Raw genomic sequence first — 21,278 nt, forward strand, 5'->3', positions numbered from 1 at the left:
TTCTCCTCTTTGTGCTGATCATCAGGGTGGACCTCTTAGCCACAGACTGAAAGGAGAGCGAGGAGAGCCTGGGCCTATAGGTCCTGCTGGTCCCCGTGGCCCTCCTGGTCCCCCCACTCTCTCTGAGGGTAGAAGGTCTGGGCACCGCCAGCCAGGATCCAGGGGCCCTCTGGGGCCTTCAGGGCCAACAGGGGCCCCTGGGGTGCCAGGGAAGGACGGACAGCAGGTGAGATTTATGTCATTAAATTAAATTAAATTATTTATGTCAATAACATTATCCAATCATCCATTACTCTGTGATCGTAGTACATGTTTGATTATGTTTTCTATTACCTTCACTTGACAAGACTGAAAAGATAAATCAAAGAAGTGTTCAATTTTTTTTAGGGAAGCAAGGGTGAAGATGGAGATCCAGTGAGTAAATCTGGTCTTGTATCAAATGTGTACTGTTCTGTCATGGTCATACATAAATACTGTATGTCTTAAGAAATTACAGAATCTATGGCAATACCCACAGGGACAGAGAGGACCTCAAGGTTTCCCAGGTTTGGCAGGGGAGGTTGGAGTCAAAGGAGACAAGGTACAGTAATAAAATATGTTAGAAGGAAAAATGTATATTCAATGTGTGTGAGATAGGCAGTTAGTCATACCCTTTGTTCTTTTGTTCTCTTCTGTGCAGGGGGACCCAGGAGCAGGACTACCAGGGCCTCCAGGCCCCCCTGGACCTCCTGGACCCCTCAGATCACACAGTGTGCCAGTGGGTAGCAGTGTAACATCCTGAAAACATTGGGTTGAACTGGGGATCAAGTGGGGATTCGTCTTTAACTGCCTGTTTTCTGTTGCATTGCAGTATGGAGAGGATGCACTCGGCTCTGGTTTTGGAGACCTTGACAATACAGAATTGATCAGAGTAAGAACGTTCATTCTGCTGTCAGCTTATCTGTTATGTTTTTCTCTAATACAATGTCTCTAGGAGGAGTATTTTAGCCACATACTGCCAGCCTGATCTCGCAAGATTTCATTTTTAAAACATCATCACATCACTATAGGTTTCGCTACACTTCAGGCTTGAAGTAGGAGGCTACAAGTGTTCATCTCTCAATGTTAAACATGTGCTATGGCATCCCATATCCAACAGGTGGTGTTGTTTCATCTGATCACCTACTGTATAGTTGAGACCAATCCACTATAGTGATGTGATAATTTTATGATTTTCTCCTAGGGTCCTCCTGGCCCTCCAGGTCAACCTGGCCCCCCAGGACCCACCAGCCCCTTCAATGCCACGGAAGGCCTGTTCACTGGACAACCAGGTCCTCCTGGCAGATTTGGCCTTGTTGGGAAACCTGGACCTCCGGTGAGTTGTCTATCTCATGTTCTCCCTCATATCCGTTATTGATGTTTCCACCTGTTACCACTCATGTTCAACTGTTATTGATGTTCCCACCCTTATTTTGTATTGTAAATGTTATTTTATATTCTGTATGTGTATGTATTGTAGTTGACAGTGGTTTCCTCTCCACTCTCTGTTGTTATTGACCTGGTTGACCTGGCCTTTATTGTTTCAGGTGAATGAGGATTGGTTTAGTGGTTCTGGCTTGGGCTCTGGGTTTGGCTCTGAGTTTGGCTCAGGGTTGTTCGGCTCTGGGCTTGGTTCTGGCGAGGTATTTCCCTGGTTCCTTCACTGAACCAGTAGGCTTGAAAAGGCAGACTGTTCTCTCCAACAGTCAACCATGTTTTCTAACAGCCTGTGCCATTTAACTTACTGTACATGGGATGAGTGTGTGTGTGTCTTTGTGTGTGTGTCACTGGCATACCACACAAGGTTGGGGGCCCCACTAGCTCTGTGGGCCTTTTGTGTTTTTATATTCTTAAAAGTAGCCACCCTTTGCCTTGATGAAAACCTTGCACACTCTTGGCATTCTCTCAACCAGCTTCATGAGGTAGTCACCTGGAATGTATTTCAATTAACAGGTGTGCCGTGTTAAAAGTTCATTTGTGGAATTTCTTTCCTCCTTAATGAGTTTGAGCCAATCAGTTGTGTTGTCACATGGTAGGGGTGGTATACAGAAAATAGCACTATTTGGTAAAAGACCAAGTCCTTATTATGGCAAGAACAGCTCAAATTAGCAAAGAGAAACAACAGTCCATCAAAACTTTAAGACATGAAGGTCAGTCAAACCGGAAACTTTCAATGTTTCTTCAAGTGCAGTCGCTAAAACCATCAAGCGCTATGATGAAACTCATGAGGACCGCCTCATGTAAAAATAAAGAAAAACCCTTGAATGAGTAGGTGTGTCCAAACGTCTGACTGGTACTCTATATGAACAGGTCACAAGCCATGGCAAAAATGTTTAGAATTACAGAAAATTCGCTGTAAATTTGCAACATTTTCTCTCAGCCTTATGGAAAAATGTGTAAAATAGACAGAAATTAGCTTTAAAATTGCAAAATTCTCTCACCCTCATTGCAAAATGTGTAGAATATCATGAAATGAGCTATAAAACTAAAATGTTTTCTCTCTGCCCCATGGCAATAATATGTGTGGAATTGCAAGGAATTTAGCTTAAAAACAGCATAATTTCTCTCAATCTCCATGACAAAATGTGTAGAATAGCATGAGATTAGCTATACAACTGCAAAATGTTTCTCTTTGCCCATGGCAAAATATGTATAACCTCCTCCCCCCCAAAAAAAACTTCTAACAGGGGGGGCCTTGCTCAGACCTTGCGGAGGCCCCACGAAACTGCGGTACGCCACTCCTGTGTGTGTGTGCGCACATGCGCCTCTGCTTTGAATTGTTTACCCATCTATGACACCATCATGGGGTCTATGCTCATTCCCAATCCTCTCATTTAGCGGGAAGAAACAACCCAGGTTGGACTTTAACAGCCTTGATGGACATTAAGCTTGAGCTATGTGCTTCATAGATCAAACATGGTCAAGCTACTGTACATTGGAGAGAACCTGCCTTTTTATATAATAATATATGCCATTTAAGTCTGTTGCCTGCGTGCTTTCACTAACTGCATTTATGGAGCTTGCCCTTTATTTTTTACAGTCAATGAGCCATGTTGTTCCTTCAGGAATGGCAAAAGGGACAATGGTGGCACAGGCTGGCAATGATTTATATTTTTAAAAATGTAGAACTATTTAGACAGAGGAATGCTATATTTTATGTTGCAAAGTAACTAATTCTGAGGGATTCAATAAAGTTACAAAATAATCAATAATTACTATGTCAAGAAACCTTTTAAATGAATTTTTGAACGTTATCTTTGCAACAGTATCTATGGTTGCTACTATCACTCGAAGGAAAGCAACACAGTCTTGGTCATGGTTGACTAGTCACTTGTGGGACCTGTTTGTGCATGAAATTCAGAGAGCGGCGGTTGTGACATCTCATCTCTCTGCTGTTGATTTCAGGGTCAACCTGGTCTGGATGGGGATGTTGGGCCGACGGGGCCTAAAGGTCTGAAGGTAAAATGATAGTTACTCTGGAGGCTATTGGCGGCATTTGATCCCCTAAGCTGATTTGATCCCCTATAACCAATTCCATTGCAAATGTTTACATTAACCGATCTCTCTTCCTCACATAGGGTGAACAAGGACGAGTTGGACCGAAGGTATTTCTAACCATCTGATAACTCAGTTATCAGTTATAAAATGCATTAATCAAACAATGAGACCTAAGTTCCTAATCATGCTGCTGACACGCAGTAACATCGACTTTATTGTCCTTCTGTAGCTCAGTTGGTAGAGCATGGCGCTTGTAACGCCAGGGTAGTGGGTTCGATCCCCGGGACCACCCATACGTAGAATGTATGCACACATGACTGTAAGTCGCTTTGGATAAAAGCGTCTGCTAAATGGCATATATTATATTGTAAAGTCAAAACTATTCCATGTTCTTCATAGTCAGTTTAATGGGCCTATTCTTCCCTGCAGGGTGAACCAGGTGACCAAGGGTTGGCAGGAGCTACAGGGCTGAGGGGACCAGAGGGGAAGAGGGGTGACACTGGCCCTCGGGGGCTGCCTGGCCCCCCCGGACCCCCAGGAGCAGGATTGTTTGTCGAGGTGCTGTTTTGTTGATTTTACTGTTGAGTCAGTTTCCTATCATACGGTTGACTTGTTTTGTCTCTATTGATTCTGAATGCAACAATGTTGTGTGTTGATGCTTGCAGGATATGGAGGGGTCTGGGAAGAATGACATGCTCCTTGGTGTAGGACTCAAAGGCCCGCAGGTGAGTGAGAGTGGTGTATGTGTGTGTCTCCTGTAGTTTTGAAGTACTTGTAAATGGTCTTTCTCTTTAAGTTTTCATGAGAATAACTGTTATTATCTACTCTCTTCTATAGGGACCTCCTGGTCTTCCTGGCTCTGCAGGACCAAAGGTAAGATTACAAACATGAAATTTTCCACTTGAACATTTCTGACTTGATTTGCCCTAACTTAAAATGGGACATTTTCAGCTTCCAGGAATTGTGTACAAATCCTTGCGACATGGGGCCATGCTGAAACATGAGGTGATAGCAGGGGATGAATGGCACGACAATGTGCCTCAGGATCTTGTCAGGGTATCCCTGTGCATTCAGATTACCATCAACAAAATGCAATTGTGTTTGTTGTCCATTGCGTTATGCCTGCCCATACCATAACCCCATTGCCACCATCGGGCACTCTGTTCACAATCTTGACATCAGCAAACCGCTCGCCAACACGACGCAAAACACGCCATCTGACATCTGCCCAGTACAGTTGAAAAGGGGATTCATCTGTGAAAACCACACTTCTCCAATGTGCCAGTGGTTATTGAAGGGGAGCATTTGCCCACTGACGTTGGTTACGACACAGAACTGGTCAAGAATCTGGTGAGCACACAGATGAGCTTCCCTGAGATTGTTTCTGACTGTTTGTGCAGAAATTCTTCGGTTGTGCAAACCCACAATTTCATCAGCCTTCTGGATGGCTGGTCTCAGACAACCCGCAGGTGAAGAATCCGGATGTGGAGGTCCTGGGCTAAAGTGGTTACATGTGGTCTGCGGTTGTGAGGCCAAATTCTTAAAATTATGTTAGAGGTGGCTTATTGTAGAGAAATTAACATTAAATTATCTGGCAACAGCTCTGGTGTACATTCCTGCAGTCATTATGCCAATTGCACACTCCCTCAAAACTAAAACAATCTGTGGCATTGTGTTACGTGACAAAACTGCACATTTTAGAGTGGCCTTTTATTGACCCAACACAAGGTGCACCTGTGTAATTATCATGCTGTTTAATCAACTTCTTGATATGCCACACCTGTCAGGTGGATGGATTATCTTGACAAAGGAGAAATGCTCACTCAGGGATGTAAACAGATTGGAGAGAAATTAGCTTTTTGTGCACATGGACAATTTCTAAGATTTCAGCTCATGAAACATGGGATCAACACTTTACATGTTGCGTTTATATTTTTGTTCAGTGTTGGTTCACATGGAAATCTGATAAGTTGTATATCCTGTTTGTTTTCTACAGGGTGAAGATGGGAAGGTTGGGGCTCCTGGGTTGTCAGTGAAGGTTGGTTGCATCTATTTTACACCACCTTCTACAATAATGATGGACATTGATGGTTGTGTCTCCATATACTGTGTAATTTATCCTGTCTTCAGCTTTATTCGGTCTCTTTTCAGGGTGAGCCTGGTGCTCTGGGCCCTGAGGGACTCCAAGGGCTAGCTGGACTTCCTGGTGCCAGGGTCAGTATTGAACCACGTGCAGTAACCATGAACTTAAGTCTTAGCTAAACCCAGGGATTAAAGTAGATTTAATTGATGTGTCCACTGCTGTCGGTCACGGCCAGTCATCTCTGCCGAGCCAAAATGTTTGCGTTCACGTCCAACCACACTGCATTTTGTAGCATATAACATCCGTTTTCAAGTCCATTCGCACATTTTTCATGTGGCTGACAGGCAGTTATGATACATTTTAAATTAATAACCTACAGTTTTCTTGCGATCTTTATTTTTTATAATTGTTGAAGTCTCATGTTTTACCGGTACAGTGCACCCCCACTATTTCCATACCGGCTTACTTTCATCTACTTACTGTCTTACTACGAAGGTGTTTGATACGCTATGCTTTCTTTACTTGTCTCTCCCCAGGGATTGAAAGGAGACAAAGGCGATCCAGGGCCAAAGGTATGTTTAGTGTTAGACAGCAGAACGACTCCAAACTAACCCTGTTGTGAGCTGTTCTTCTACCCTCATCTACTGTCCATCATATATTACGTGTGGTTGCATCAAAGCCTGTTACAACATTATAGACCAGCAGCTACTCTTCCTGGGGTCCAGCAAAATTAAGGCAGTTTATACTATTTTAAAAACATTACGATACATTCACAACACACTGTGTGCCCTCAGGCTCCTACTCCACCACTACCACATATCTACAGTACTAAATCCATGTGTATGTATAGTGTGTATGTTATCGTGTGTGTCTGTGCCACTCTTCCATAAGGTGTTTTTTTAATCTGTTTTTTTAAATACAATTTTACTGCTTGCATCAGTTACTTGATGTGGAATAGAGTTCCATGTAGTCATGGCTCTATGTAGTACTGTGTGCCACCCATAGTCTGTTATGGACTTGGGGACTGTGAAGAGACCTCTTGTGGCATGTCTTGTGGGTTATGCATGGGTGTCCGAGCTGTGTGCCAGTAGTTTAGACAGACAGCTTGGTGCATTCAACATGTCAATACCTCTCATAAATAAAAGTAGTGATGAAATCAATCTCTCCTCCACTTTCAGCCAGGAGAGATTGAGATGCATATTATTAATATTAGCTCTCTGGTCCTCCATGTCATGTTGAGTTCATGGGGGGGTATCCTAACTGTCCTGTGTGCTGTGTCTTCCAGGGAGAGTGTGGTCCTGATGGACACAGTGTACCTGGTTCTCCTGGTCCTCCCGGCTCTCCAGGTCCCATCATCAATCTGCAGGATGTACGTCCACCCCTCACAACTCCCATCCTCTCTCTGGGTGCTGTTTCGCAAATAAAACACACACATTGACCAGGAATAGAGCTGTTGTGGTTCATTAATGGGTTATTACCTTCATGAGTATTCATAACAAGATTGGTGTGCACACGTACAGTGAGGGAAAAAAGTATTTGATCCCCTGCTGATTTTGTACGTTTGCCCACTGTGTTACGGCTTTCTTCCGTCGAAAGAGAGTCGGACCAAAATTCAGCGTGGTTAGTTCGATACATCTTTATTAATGAAAACACGAACAAATACAAAAAACAACAAACGGAACGTGAACCTATACAGCCTATCTGGTGAACACTAACACAGAGACAGGAACAATCACCCACGAAACACTCAAAGAATATGGCTGCCTAAATATGGTTCTCAATCAGAGACAACGATAATCACCTGCCTCTGATTAAGAACCGCCTCAAGGCAACCATAGACTTTCCTAGACAACCCTACTCAGCCACAATCCCAATACCTACTAAAACCCCAATACAAAAACACACCACAAAATAAACCCATGTCACACCCTGGCCTGACCAAATAAATGAAGACAAACATACATACTTCCACCAGGGCGTGACACACTGACAAAGAAATGATCAGTGTATAATTTTAATGGTAGGTTTATTTGAACAGTGAGAGACAGAATAACAACAAAAAAATCCAGAAAAACCCATGTCAAAAATGTTATAGGTTGATTTGCATTTTGGCTGTGTGTTTTGGGTCATTGTCATGCTGGAATACCCATCCACGACCCATTTTCAATGCCCTGGCTGAGGGAAGGAGGTTCTCACCCAAGATTTGATGGTACATGGCCCCGTCCATCGTCCCTTTGATGCGGTGAAGTTGTCCTGTTCCCTTAGCAGAAAAACACCCCCAAAGCATAATGTTGCCGCCTCCATGTTTGACGGTGGGGATGGTGTTCTTGGGGTCATAGGCAGCATTCCTCCTCCTCCAAACACGGCGAGTTGAGTTGATGCCAAAGAGCTCCATTTTGGTCTCATCTGACCACAACACTTTCACCCAGTTGTCCTCTGAATCATTCAGATGTTCATTGGAAAACATCAGAAGGGCATGTATATGTGCTTTCTTGAGCAAGGGGACCTTGTGGGCGCTGCAGGATTTCAGTCCTTCACGGCGTAGTATGTTACCAATTGTTTTCTTGGTGACTATGGTCCCAGCTGCTTTGAGATCATTGACAAGATCCTCCCGTGTAGTTCTGGGCTGATTCCTCACCATTCTAATGATCATTGCAAGTCCACGAGGTGAGATCTTGCATGGAGCCCCAGGCCGAGGGAGATTGACAGTTCTTTTGTGTTTCTTCCATTTGCGAATAATCACACCAACTGTTGTCACCTTCTCACCAAGCTGCTTGGCAATGGTCTTGAAGCCCATTCCAGCCTTGTGTTGGTCTACAATCTTGTCCCTGACATCCTTGGAGAGCTCTTTGGTCTTGGCCATGGTAGAGAGTTTGGAATCTGATTGATTGATTGCTTCTGTGGTCAGGTGTCTTTTATACAGGTAACAAACTGAGATTAGGAGCACTCCCTTTAAGAGTGTGCTCCTAATCTCAGCTCGTTACCTGTATAAAAGACACCTGGGAGCCAGAAACCTTTCTGATTGTGAGGTGTCAATGCAACGTAGCCTAGTGGTTAGAGCGTTGGACTAGTAACCGGAAGGTTGTGAGTTCAAACCCCCGAGCTGACAAGGTACAAATCTGTCGTTCTGCCCCTGAACAGGCAGTTAACCCACTGTTCCCAGGCTGTCATTGAAAATAAGAATATGTTCTTAACTGACTTGCCTGGTTAAATAAAGGTTAAAAAAAAATTTGACATGTGTTTTTCTGGATTTTTTTCACTGTTCAAATAAACCTACCATTAACATTATAGACTGATCATTTCTTTGTCAGTGGGCAAACGTACAAAATCAGCAGGGGATCAAATACTTTTTCCCTCACTGTATATTACATGAAGTAACTTGAGATGTATGGTGCAATTGTATTCATCGCCATCCACTTGGTTTTCAACTATTCATAGTTTGTAAAGTATGTAAAGTGTATGTATAGCTTGTATAGATACAGCATATTTACTATTGTAATCAGTGTGTCATATATTTACCCTCAGCTCCTCCTGAACGACACAGAGGGCATGTTTCATCAGATCCGTGGGCCCCCTGGCCCGATGGTGAGAAGCACAATGTTCAGTTGATATGTATTTCTGAAACTAGTCGATTATAATTGAATGGAAATTACCATTATGCTCTACATTAAATGGGCTGGACGCTGAATCATGGCACATATCAATATGCCTCAGGGCAGTTTGCATTTATTGTTTTGTCATGCATGAGCAATGACATAATGATTCATACATTCTGGTCCCATCTATCATTTGTAAAGCCAGAGTGGCCTGTTTTCAATTCCTCAATGCCTATTTACTAGAGCTCAACCATTAATACAAATTAATACAACCATAATGCATAATTGATCCAGAACACATACAGTTAGGTCATACAATGCATATGCTTAGCTTACTTACAGAATGTATGTATACACTTACACTGAATCATGATTATATCAGGTCTAAAGATTGTTGATACATTACAGCCTTGAAATGTGTGTATTCTGCGAGATGGTTGCTAATACATGCTGCATAGACACTTCATGTTACTGTATTATTCCATGCGTTAATAATATGTGTGTTTTGCTGCATGTCACAGGGCCCCGAAGGAGAGCCTGGCAGAGCAGGATTCCCTGTAAGAGCAATTCCATTCTTAATGTGATAACCCCATATATAGCATGCAGGATCCATTGTACATTTTATGAATTACTGTATTACAGATTTAATTTAGTCTTTGCTGCTATGGGAAGGAATTGGATATTTGTATGTATTAAGGATCCCCATTAGTTTCTGCCAAGGCAGCAGCTACTCTTTCTGGGGTGCAGCAAAATTAAGTCAGTTATACAATTTAAAAAACATTACAATACATTCACAACAGATTTCACAACACATTAAGTGTGTGCCCTCAGACCACTAATCTACTACCACATATCTACAACAAAAAAGCCATGGTACGTGTGTGTATTGTGCGTATGTTATCGTGTGTTTGCATGCAATTGTCTGTGCCTATGTTTGTGTTGCTTCACAGTCCCCGTTGTTCCATAAGGTATATTTCTATCTGGTTTTTTAAATCTAATATTACTACCTACATGAGTTACTTGATGTGGAATAGAGTTCCATGTAGTCATGGCTAGGGGACTGTTCTGGACTAGGGAACTGTGAAGAGACCTCTGGTGGCATGTCTTGTGCGGTATGCATGTGTGTCTGAGCTGTGTGCCAGTAGTTCAAACAGACAGCTCGGTGCATTCAACATGTTAACAGCTCTCCCAATTACAAGTAGTGATGAAATCAATCTCCCCTCCACTTTCAGCCAGGAGAGATTGACATGTTAATGTTCGCTCTCTGTGTACATCTAAGGGCCAGCCGTGCTGCCCTGTTCTGAGGCAATTGCCATTTTCCTAAGTCCCTCTTTGTGGCACTTGACCACAACTGAACAGTAGTCCAGATGCGACAAAACTAGGGCCTGTAGGACCTGCCTTGTTGATAGTGCTGTTAAGAAGGCAGAGCAGTGCTTTATTATGTACAGACTTCTCCCCATCTTAGGTAGTGTTGTATGAATATGTTTTGACCATGACTGTTTACAATCCAGGGTTACTCCAAGCAGTTTAGTTACCTTAACTTGCTCAATATCCACCTTATTCATCACAAAAAAAAGGTTTAGTGAATGATTTGTGCCAAATACAATGCTTTTTGTTTTGAAATATTTAGGACTAACTTATTCCTTGGCTTTACTCAAAGCCAGTGGCATGTCGTTAGTAAAGATTGAAAAAAGTAGGCCTAGACAGCTACCCTGGGGACTTCCTATTTCTACCTGGATTATGTTGGATAGGCTTCCATTAAAGAACACCCTATATATTCTGTTAGACAGGTAACTCTTTATCCACAATATTGCAAGGGGTGTAAAGCCATAACACCATATGTTTTTCCAGCAGCAGACTATGATCAATAATGTCAAACTCCACACTGAAATCTAACAAAACAGCCCCCACAATCTTTTTATCATCATCAGTAATTTGTGTAAGTGCTTGTTGAATGTCCTTCCTTATAAGCATGCTAAAAATATTTTGGCAATTTCTTTACTGTAAAGTAGCATTGTATTTGGTCAAACACAATTTTCTCCAAAAGTTTACTAAGGGTTGGTAACAGGCTGATTGGTCGGCTATTTGACCCAGCAAATCGTGCTTTACTATTCTTTGGTAGCAGAATGACTTTTGCTTCCCTCCAGGCCTGAGGGCACACACTTCCTAGTAGGCTTAAATTGAATATAGGGAAAATAGGAGTGGCAATATCGTCCGCTATTATCCTCTTTTTTATCCATGTTGTCAGACCTCGGTGGCTTGTCATTGTTGATAGACAGCAATACTTTTTTCACCTCTTCCTCACTCAGTATCCGGAATTCAAAATTACAACTCTTGTCTTTCATATTTGGTAAGATAGACTTGCATGTGTGGTGTGAGCGTTTGTTGATGGCATGTCATGGCTAAGTTTGCTAATCTTCCCAATACAAAATCATTAAATTAGTTGGCAGTATCAGTGGATTTTATGATGAATGAGTCATCTGAATCAATGAATGATGGAGGGGAGTATGCCTTTTTGACCAAAATTTCACAAGGTGCTCAAAAGCTTTTTACTATCATTCTTTATGTCCTTCTACTTTGTTTCATAGAGTAGTTTCTTCTTCTTTTTATTCAGTTTTAGTCACATGATTTTTAAATTTGTCAATCGGTTGTGCAGCCAAACTTATTTGCCATTTCTTTTGCCTCGTCCCTCTCAACCATACAATTTTTCAACTCCTCATCAATCGATACAGTCATTTCCTTAATGGGTGCATGCTTATTATTAACTGGGATAAGCCATTTCATAAATGTGTCAAGTTTGGCATCTGGTTGCTTCTCAAATGACGGACCAACAAATATTCTTTACATCAACATAGGAATCACTACAAACTTGTAGTTTCCTTATCATAATGAGAAGAGTCTGTAGTTATGAATAAAACATATATCTTGACTCACCTACTATACTGTAAGTACATTATGCTCAAATACGCTTATCTTTTTTGTCCATAATTATTCTTGTGATCTTGGCCCAGGGCCCAAGAGGACCAAAGGGTGACATTGGGCTTCCTGGTCTTCACGGTCCACCAGGAATGAAGGTAAGCTCAGAGGAAGCTCTTGTCTTTAGTGTTAACTGCCCTTGCATGCTAGGGCATTTATATTCTCTAGACCTTATATCAGATAGGTAGGATTGTCTTCTATGTCTTTCCTCATCATAGGGTGCGAAGGGGGATTCTGGTGTCACGATCGCTGCGGACGGCACTGTGTTGACAGGTGTCAGGGGCCCTCAGGGACCAAAAGGAATAAAGGTGACGTCTCTTTATACCTCTAGGGTCAACAGACATTGTATGGTAGTGGTTGTCTGATGATAAGCATTCTGACCTTGTATGGGTGCTGTTTACAGGGTGAGCGTGGGTTCCCTGGAGTTGCTGGTATCATGGTGAGTGAATGAAGACTTGTTAAATCAATGCTCTGTTACATTGGTCTTAGCTATAGACGTTTGAAACAACTGTAAACATATAAGGCCGGCTTCCCGGACAGAGATTAAGCCTAGTCCTGGACTAAAAAGTACTTTTGATGGAGAATTTCCATTGAGCATGATTTTTAGTCCAGGAATAGGCTTAATCTGTGTCTGGGAAACTGGTCCCTACTGTCTACTGAGTGAAAATGTTATGAAAAAATACCATGTTTTCTTTTTAAGGGACCAATCGGACCAACCGGACAAAAAGGAGAATACGGGTTCCCTGGTCGACCGGTTAGTGTTTTTAGTCACTACTCTACTGTCACTACTGTTTTAATTTGTTTGGTTATTATATGATAGTTTCATCCGTCACTGTAATCTGCCCTATGTAAGTGTTTACCTTTTTCTTCTGTAGGGACGACCTGGAATGGCAGGGAAGAAGGGAGACAAGGGTGATGCCATTGGTCAACCAGTAAGAATCGCCATCTTTGAACGTGATTTTATGGGATTACAGTACAATCAACTCACTAACTAATAGAAAAGTGAGGTGTCATTGACTGTGATTTCTTGATCGATGTAATTGTGTTTAGGGACTTCCTGGTCCTCCTGGCCCTCCCGGTCCCCCAGGACCAGTAATAGGACTCAATGGAGTAAGTACAGTATGCCTGTATACTGTAAGTAAGAATTGATGTGTTGATGTCATTGCTGTTTCTCTACTATTATTAGAATGCATTGTGGATGGGAATGGACATTTGATTTTAGTAGCAATGTTATACAGTAGCAACGGGACCCACTGGAGACAAACAAAACAGAGCAACAAATGAACGGTCATTTGTCTCCAGTGGTGGTGTAATGTCAACACATGAAGTACTCACTTTCATTGGATATCCAGATGCTGTCAATTATGTCGCCATCAATACTAGCCTGATGTCATAATTTCCCTCTGAATCTTAAAGACAGTTTTTCCGGTCCGTCCCCGACCGTTCTGCAAAACACCAGTAAGTTTGTGTTTGAGCACCTTTAAGGCCCTTTGGGTGGGGTGGCGCATGTAAGTCCGTGGGCTCTTACCTCTAACAGGCAGTCTCTCCATCTCCTCCTGTCTGCAGCTGTGCTGTGTCTCCATCCGTGTTTCCTGGGTTTGTGGTGGTCCTCACAACAGCATAAAGCTGGCTCCTGCTCTTCCGCAGGTCATAAGGTCATATGTGACATCATACAGTCCCATTATATGTGACTGGAACATCTCAACCACACTGAATAGTCACATTGACTTCAATACACACATTTCTGAATTGATGAATTCAAACTCTTTTGAATGTTCAGCCTGCTTTATGCTGACAGTGTAAAAGTCCAGTAGAAATGTAAAGAGCTTTTTTCCCTCGAGTGATCTGGTTCCTTTATTAACCCTGGGCATGTTGCTGTTGCATGTGTTTTTATCTGTTGGGTTTTCAGCTTCAGAGTGCTAAGAGGTTAATCATCAAATCAAGCTTTGTTTATACAGCACATTTCATGCAACACAATGTGCGTTACAGGACAAAAACAACAAACATAAGATTTAAAAAATGAAAGAATGACACAAACTGAACCACTAAAAAGCATCCTAAGGAAAAGCAAAGTTAAAAAGATGTGTTTAAGATCTATTTTAAATTTGTCCACAGTTTCGTCCCCCCTCAGATTCTCTGGCAGGCTATTCCAGGCTGGGGACATAATAACTAAATGCTGCCTCTCCATGCCTCTTGGTTCTAGGCTTTGGGATAGTTAAGTGCCAGAGGACCTAAGGGACCTACTAGGTACATACCTTAAACACATGTCTGACATGCATTGGGGTGCACTATTGTGGATTGACTTATAAAACAATAGAAGAATCGTAAAATGAATTTAAAAACTCACAGGCAGCCAGTGCAGAGACCTTAAAGCCAGTGTAATGGTTGCTCTCCGTCTTCTAACTTCTCTGCAGTTCAAGGTGACCAAAATAAGAACATTCAACTGAGTTCCTTACTACCTCTCGCCCTCCTTGTCCTCATTCTATGTTTAACTGGTGTGTGCAAGGCTGGCAGGGATGTTTTAACACCTAAATGAATCTTCATGTCTCCATTTTAATTTCCCAACGTTTTTGACTGAACAGAAACATCTTTACTTGTTGTCTGTATAGGATGTACAGATGTTTTGTTAGTGATTATTTTGGGGGAATTATGTGGAACTGGTTTTGGGTTTAATTTTATATTAGCCATATTGTTTGTGACATCTTTCCACAACAAGTTTGATCCACAATAACAGTACAATAAGCATACAATCTTGTGTTTTAGGTGAATGGCAGCAGGGGATCATCACAAGGTAAGTCATCAATGAATCACACTGACAATATCGGATCACCTATCCAGCCTATGGAGCAGGGTTTACACTTTTATAGATGATCTCAGTTGTCTCATACACCTGTACTGTATTTCTGTAAAGGTAGCAGGAGAGGAAACAGAGGTGCTAAAGGAGAAAAGGGAGAGGTTGGACTGCCTGGAACACCTGGAGAACCAGGTATGTATGTGCAGCCAAGGGTGCAGTTTATCCTCCATTTAACTTGTTTATTGGCAATTAGCGCACTTAATTATAACAGAAACTGTATGCATGAGCGTCTTCAGACATATGTTTGCAACAGACGACAATTAACTAAGATATCTTCTCCCTCCTCAGATGGTGTTCTTCCCGAAGGCTTTGTGGTGAGTCTTTTTCCTTAAGTTCTCTAAGGAACATTTACCGGTTCAACTCTCAAATACTGCATAAGTAGTGGAAATGTATGTTATGTAAAACTCTTATGCATGTCATAGGGCGGCAGGTAGGCTAATGGTTAAGAACGTTGGGCAGTAACCGAAAGGTTGCTAGTGCAAATCCCAGAGCCAACTAGGTCAGGAAATCTGTTGATGTTCCCTTGATTGCTTCTGCAAGTCGCTGTGGATAATGACTCAAATGTACATGTAGTAGACTGATTCAGCCAAACTGTGTGTTCCACAGGGAGAAAAAGGGGACGTGGGCTATGAAGGAATGAAAGGAGAGAAGGGTGACGCTGGGTTGCCTGGCCCACCAGGTCTTCCTGGGAGATCAGGCCTTGTGGTGAGTAATTCCAGGCTCCAAATACTCAACAAAGTACAGTATACATTATACATTTACCTTGTATACATTTACCTTGACTAAAAACTGTAGTCAAGCTAAATAGAAAATACACTTATTTCCATACATGATAAAGCTTTTACTTTTGTATGTTACATTTGGAAATATGACAGTAAATATGACAGTGTCTTTGGCCATTTTGTATATGATTTATATATAGGGTCCAAAAGGTGAATCCATTGTTGGCGCCCCTGGTCATCCTGGAGCTCCTGGTGAACCAGGAGTTCCTGGCATTGGACGACCAGGCACTCGGGGGCCCCCTGGGCCAACTGGACCCCCTGGACCACCCCCTGTCTATGCCTCAGGTAGCTGTGCACTGTGTGCTCGCTAAAATACAACATCTTAAACTAAGCCTTTCTGTCATGCTTTAGTTTAGGGTGAGTTCCAAGTTCATGTATTTAATAAAATACACAAATGTATGTTTAGTAGACCTACAGTACACTGATATACTTTTGTATGACTGTTCTATTTTTCAGCTGTGAGTATTCCTGGCCCACCTGGGCCTCCTGGTCCTCCTGGGATTACTGGCTATGAAAATCTGGTAAGACAACCAGTAGGGTACTTACTTCCTTATATACTCACCAAGTCAACATAGGTAAACATACAGGGAAATGTGTATATGTGTTTTTGTGTACCTACTTGTGTGTGAGTTTGCGTGTGCACTATACAGTTCTCACATTGCCACCATGGATTTATCTGTTGTCTATGATTCAGTATGAACTTCCTCTCTTCTCACCCCAGGTGACCACATACAGGAACACCATCACTCTGATGAGGGAGAGCCACCGTGCTGCAGAGGGATCCATGGCCTATGTCTCAGACAAGGGAGAACTCTACGTTAGAGCCAGAGATGGCTGGCGCAAGGTTCAGGTACTGTATGCCGTTACAGTCCCACAATCCCACAGTTATGTCTTCAGTTACTTAAAAGCCTTTGGCATAGAACATGAGATGTTGCCTGTGCTTATTCAGTGATGAGTGTCCTGTCTCTCCAGCTTGGTGAGCTGATCCCTGTCCCAGCAGAGACCCCATCCTCCGCATTGTCCCAGGCCCTGAGCAGACCAGATCACAGCAGACCACACAGGCAGGTACTGTGGCAACAGTAACACAGCACCCACTGTTGTTACACTACACACTACATCTGGGGCGTGCTTATATTTGTACTGCTACACACAAGTGCGTAATGGAAATGTTTTTTTTTTTGCATATCCAAACAGCGTACCTGGAGCAATTAGGGTTAAGTGCCTTGCTCAAGGGCACAACAACAGACGTGTCACCTTCTCGGCTCTGGTATTCGAACCAGTGACCTTTTGGTTACTGGCCCAGCGCTCTAACCTAGGTGCTACCTGCCACTCTTCAGTCTATGATAAATGTTTTATTTAGGATTTCTTTACTCACGGCGTGTCAATCTTTGCTTGTGTCTCTGCTTTTTTAGGAACTAGTTGGAACTAGCTACATGCCCAACTATAATGTCCTACCTCATACAGTTCACTCAGTACCGGGGGTAAGACTTCATTTTCATATACAATATGCTATGGGTTTATACCTCTGTTGCACATTGTTTACCATGGACTTGCTTAATTAACCTGTCTAGGACACAGGTTCCCCCAACATTCAGCTGAAAAGGCAGCGCGGGAAATATTTTTTTAAATGTTAGATCACCACCAAATCCACAAAAAAAACACACAGCCATTTTTCCCAGCCAAAGATAGAGTCACAAAAGCACAATTAGAGATAAAATGAATCAGCAACCTTTGATAATCTTCATCAGATGACACTCATATGATATCATGTTACACAATACATTTATGTTTTGTTTGATAATATGCATATTTATATCCACAAATCTCGGTTTACATTGGCGCCATGTTCAGAAATGCCTCCAAAATATCCGGAGTAATTACAGAGAGCTACGTCAGATAACAGAAATACTCATCATAAACTTTGACGAAACATACATGCTTTACATATAATTAAAGATACACTCGTTCTTAATGCAACCGCTGTGTCAGATTTTTTTTAAACGTTAAAAGCATACCATGCAATAATCTGAGACGGCGCTCAGCCATGTTGGAGTCAACAGAAATCCGAAATTACATCATAAATATTCCCTTACCTTTGATGATCTTTCATCAGAATGCAGTGCAAGGAATCCTAGTTCTGCAATAAATCGTTGTTTTGTTCCATAATGTCCATTACTAGTGTCCAATTAGCTACTTTTACTAGCATGTTTAGTTCACATGTCCAAAAGCTGGCGCTGGTCCAGGCGAACTCGGACGACAACTTCAAATAGTTATATTCCAGGTCGAATAAACTGGTCAAACTAAGTAGAGAATCAATCTTCAGGATGCTATTATCATATATATCCAATAACGTTCCAACTGGAGCATTCGTTTTGTCTACAGAGTAATGGAACGCAAGGTGATATAATGACTACTGCGCGTAACCAGGAACTGGCATTCTGCCAGACCAGTGACTCAAATAGCTGCCATCCGGTCCCACATCACACTAGAGGCTTCATTCCACGTTCTACTGACTGTTGACATCTAGTGGAAGGCGTAGGAAGTGCAAACAGATCCATATCTTATTTGGATGTGAATAGGCGATGAGTTGAAAATCAACCAACCCCAGAATTTCAACTTCCTGTTTGGAAGTTTGCCTGCCCTATGAGTTATGTTATACCCACAGACATAATTCAAACAGTTTTAGAAACTTCAGAGTGTTTTCTATCCAATAGTAATAATAATATGCATATATTAGCATCTTGGACAGAGTAGGAGGCAGTTCACTATGGGCATGTAATTCATCCAAAGTGAAAATGCTGCCCCCTATCCCTAAAAGGTTTTAAGCTGTGTTGTCTAAGTCCATTGACTTTTTTCTTCTTCAGCTGCACTTGGTGGCCCTAAACGCTCCGTTCTCTGGGGACATGCGTGGCATCCGGGGGGCAGATTTCCAGTGCTACCAGCAGGCCCGCACCATGGGCCTCACCGCTACCTACAGAGCCTTCATGTCCTCACACCTCCAGGACCTGGCAACCATCGTCAAGAAGGGAGATCGCTACAGCATGCCCGTCATCAACCTCAAGGTACAGTTGTTCTCTCTTATGACAACTAAAACACAAACAATGGACTGATAGGTCCTTCGTTTTTTGGTTATGATGTGGTAAGACAGTTGTACTAATCTCATTAAGGTATAGTCATATTTTTCTAAATGAAATATTTCCTTGATTGAAACTACAGGAAGTGTGTGACTGTAAATGTGCCTTTAATCGTATCTTTTCCACAGGGAGAGGTGCTCTATGGCAGCTGGATGAACATCTTCTCTGGGAATGGAGGTGTGTTGGACCTATCAATCCCCATCTACTCATTTGACGGACGGAACGTCATGACGGACCCTACTTGGTTAGTGACCAGCTTTGGCTGACCCATTAAAAAACATACAACATAGTTGAACCCTGGTTTAACCCTGGTTTTAGAGTGTCTCTAAATGTAAAATGTCAAATGTCTGTGTTTAACTCTGTGTGTGTTGTCTGTGAACGCAGGCCTCAGAAGCTGGTGTGGCATGGCTCCAGCACGGTGGGAATCCGTATGACCACTAACTACTGCGAGGCGTGGCGGGCAGGTGACATGGCAGTGACGGGCCAGGCCTCTCTCCTCCAAACAGGCAGACTGCTGGGCCAACACACCCGCAGCTGCTCCAACCGCTTCGTAGTGCTGTGTATCGAGAACAGCTACACTGACCACAGAAGGTCTAATTAACCTCAATATACACATATAGTATACACACTCTCTCTCATACACACACACAAAACTAGATCTCATTCATGTTTTCATGAAGAGCATGTAAAACTAAGCTATTGACACATGTTCAAGCAAATCCAGTACACACACACACACACACACACACACACACACACACACACACACACACACACACACACACACACACACACACACACACACACACACACACACACACACACACACACACACACACACACACACACACACACACACACACACACACACACACACACACACACACACACACACCTCCTATTAACAAAGAGCAGTTATGTGCTGGACCACAAGAGGCACTTTTACACTATTTCATACTGACCACAGATGAAACTCCCCGCTTCATTAACCTCTCATTATTAACCTTCTATCAACACAGCATCACTGCTTTGCACTTGTCCCTAATCTAAGTTTTCCTGTCCCTTTAAGAAAAGTGTAAATATAATGTAAATTGCTTCCTGTCAAAAGCACTGCATAACTCCAATTCACTTTATGTTTCAATTGACTGAATAAGGAATGCCAAAGATCTGGTAATCAGCAACCAACCGACTAACACACTGTTTCTGCTGAAGTAATCATTAACACATTTTTTTTGTTGGTTTGCTCAATTTAGTCTTATTCTTAAGTGCCCAGTAGAGTAGTTTGCATAGAGGCAACAACAGTTCTAACCTTTTGTGGATTACTGTATCAGTCCTCAAAACAATGTGATGATATGATGAAATTAGGACAACTGGTCTTTTCTGTTTTTCTGTGATATAAATGTATAATAAAATACTTGGATGTTTTCAGACAAGGGACCTTTTTTTCCTCTTTAGGCCTTGAAGTCATTTCGATGCACTGTGAGTTGATTTGAATAGTTTGGGATGTTTCCATAGCCATGAAGGCTTTTTGTCTGTGAAAATTGTTAAGGGTTTTTCTGTTGCGAGTGATAACTTTTTCTTAATATTTAAGTTTAATTCTATGTTTTACATTTTTTATTTATACTGTAACAGCACATCATCTTATATCTAGCAAAACATAGCTTCACATTCAAATGAAATTAAATTGAAACACTACACGTGCTATCTAACCTGAAAGTTATTTTTGTACGGTATTCTACTAATTGACTAACTAGATGTACTTTCAACAAATATATAATCAAGAGCTAGATATTTTAATGGCTGGGGAAATGATAGGAACAGTATCAACTCTAAAGCGCAAAGTATTTTTATATGTTGATTAATTTCACAGACGGTTATATTTTTACAGTCAGGAAGATTGTCTTTTTTAAATTGGAAAGAAAATGTTTGACTGTCATTTAGAGAAATACAATGTTTGTACTCATTGACTGTTGCTCAGTGAATAAATGTTTGTTTTTTAAGACTCTGTTATTAATGTCATGTGTAGTTCTGCAACACACAATCAATGACATTTTATCTTGAAGGTAAATAAACGCAGGTACACCAAATGGGCACTAGGTGGTAGCAAACCATGTCACTACCGATTATTCTGTTGAAAGTGGGCCTAGGACGTCTACATCATTAAGAATAAAAAACCTCGGCATTATTTGATGAGTGTTCATACAGCTTCTTAATTATGGTTGGGGACATTTGAGAAATATTTACGGTTTGTTATCAAATCTGTCTCTCTGGATTACTCTGACTAGGTGTTTCTTACAGTGTATCTGCAATGATTACAACTCTTCCGTGTTTCTCCTT

At 41.9% G+C, this 21,278-nt stretch overlaps 1 protein-coding gene across 4 annotated transcripts in view; it reads left to right on the forward strand.

The window, feature by feature from the left end:
* Positions 1–20,941, forward strand: part of LOC124041807 (collagen alpha-1(XV) chain-like) — a 59,028-nt gene extending 38,087 nt beyond the window's left edge. For 3 of the 4 annotated variants that reach the window (XM_046359855.1, XM_046359852.1, XM_046359853.1), the window contains 36 exons: positions 26–226; positions 388–414; positions 518–580; positions 680–757; positions 851–910; positions 1,223–1,354; positions 3,424–3,477; positions 3,597–3,623; positions 3,946–4,074; positions 4,182–4,241; positions 4,354–4,389; positions 5,513–5,554; positions 5,668–5,730; positions 6,136–6,171; positions 6,885–6,968; positions 9,125–9,184; positions 9,717–9,752; positions 12,207–12,269; positions 12,390–12,479; positions 12,575–12,610; positions 12,872–12,925; positions 13,047–13,103; positions 13,222–13,281; positions 13,588–13,629; positions 14,935–14,962; positions 15,083–15,157; positions 15,314–15,339; positions 15,632–15,730; positions 15,948–16,092; positions 16,264–16,328; positions 16,529–16,657; positions 16,780–16,872; positions 17,220–17,288; positions 18,672–18,869; positions 19,070–19,185; positions 19,326–20,941. In XM_046359855.1, coding sequence (XP_046215811.1) covers positions 26–226; positions 388–414; positions 518–580; positions 680–757; positions 851–910; positions 1,223–1,354; positions 3,424–3,477; positions 3,597–3,623; positions 3,946–4,074; positions 4,182–4,241; positions 4,354–4,389; positions 5,513–5,554; positions 5,668–5,730; positions 6,136–6,171; positions 6,885–6,968; positions 9,125–9,184; positions 9,717–9,752; positions 12,207–12,269; positions 12,390–12,479; positions 12,575–12,610; positions 12,872–12,925; positions 13,047–13,103; positions 13,222–13,281; positions 13,588–13,629; positions 14,935–14,962; positions 15,083–15,157; positions 15,314–15,339; positions 15,632–15,730; positions 15,948–16,092; positions 16,264–16,328; positions 16,529–16,657; positions 16,780–16,872; positions 17,220–17,288; positions 18,672–18,869; positions 19,070–19,185; positions 19,326–19,542 — 2,850 coding nt within the window. In that variant the 3' untranslated portion in view covers positions 19,543–20,941. The remainder of the gene's footprint in view (positions 1–25; positions 227–387; positions 415–517; positions 581–679; positions 758–850; positions 911–1,222; positions 1,355–3,423; positions 3,478–3,596; positions 3,624–3,945; positions 4,075–4,181; positions 4,242–4,353; positions 4,390–5,512; positions 5,555–5,667; positions 5,731–6,135; positions 6,172–6,884; positions 6,969–9,124; positions 9,185–9,716; positions 9,753–12,206; positions 12,270–12,389; positions 12,480–12,574; positions 12,611–12,871; positions 12,926–13,046; positions 13,104–13,221; positions 13,282–13,587; positions 13,630–14,934; positions 14,963–15,082; positions 15,158–15,313; positions 15,340–15,631; positions 15,731–15,947; positions 16,093–16,263; positions 16,329–16,528; positions 16,658–16,779; positions 16,873–17,219; positions 17,289–18,671; positions 18,870–19,069; positions 19,186–19,325) is intronic. The other variant, XM_046359854.1, reaches the window with a different exon arrangement.
* Positions 20,942–21,278: the final 337 nt, after the last annotated feature.

This window comes from Oncorhynchus gorbuscha, linkage group LG08 (genome assembly GCF_021184085.1).
Source record: "Oncorhynchus gorbuscha isolate QuinsamMale2020 ecotype Even-year linkage group LG08, OgorEven_v1.0, whole genome shotgun sequence".
Taxonomy (NCBI): Eukaryota; Metazoa; Chordata; class Actinopteri; order Salmoniformes; family Salmonidae; genus Oncorhynchus; species Oncorhynchus gorbuscha.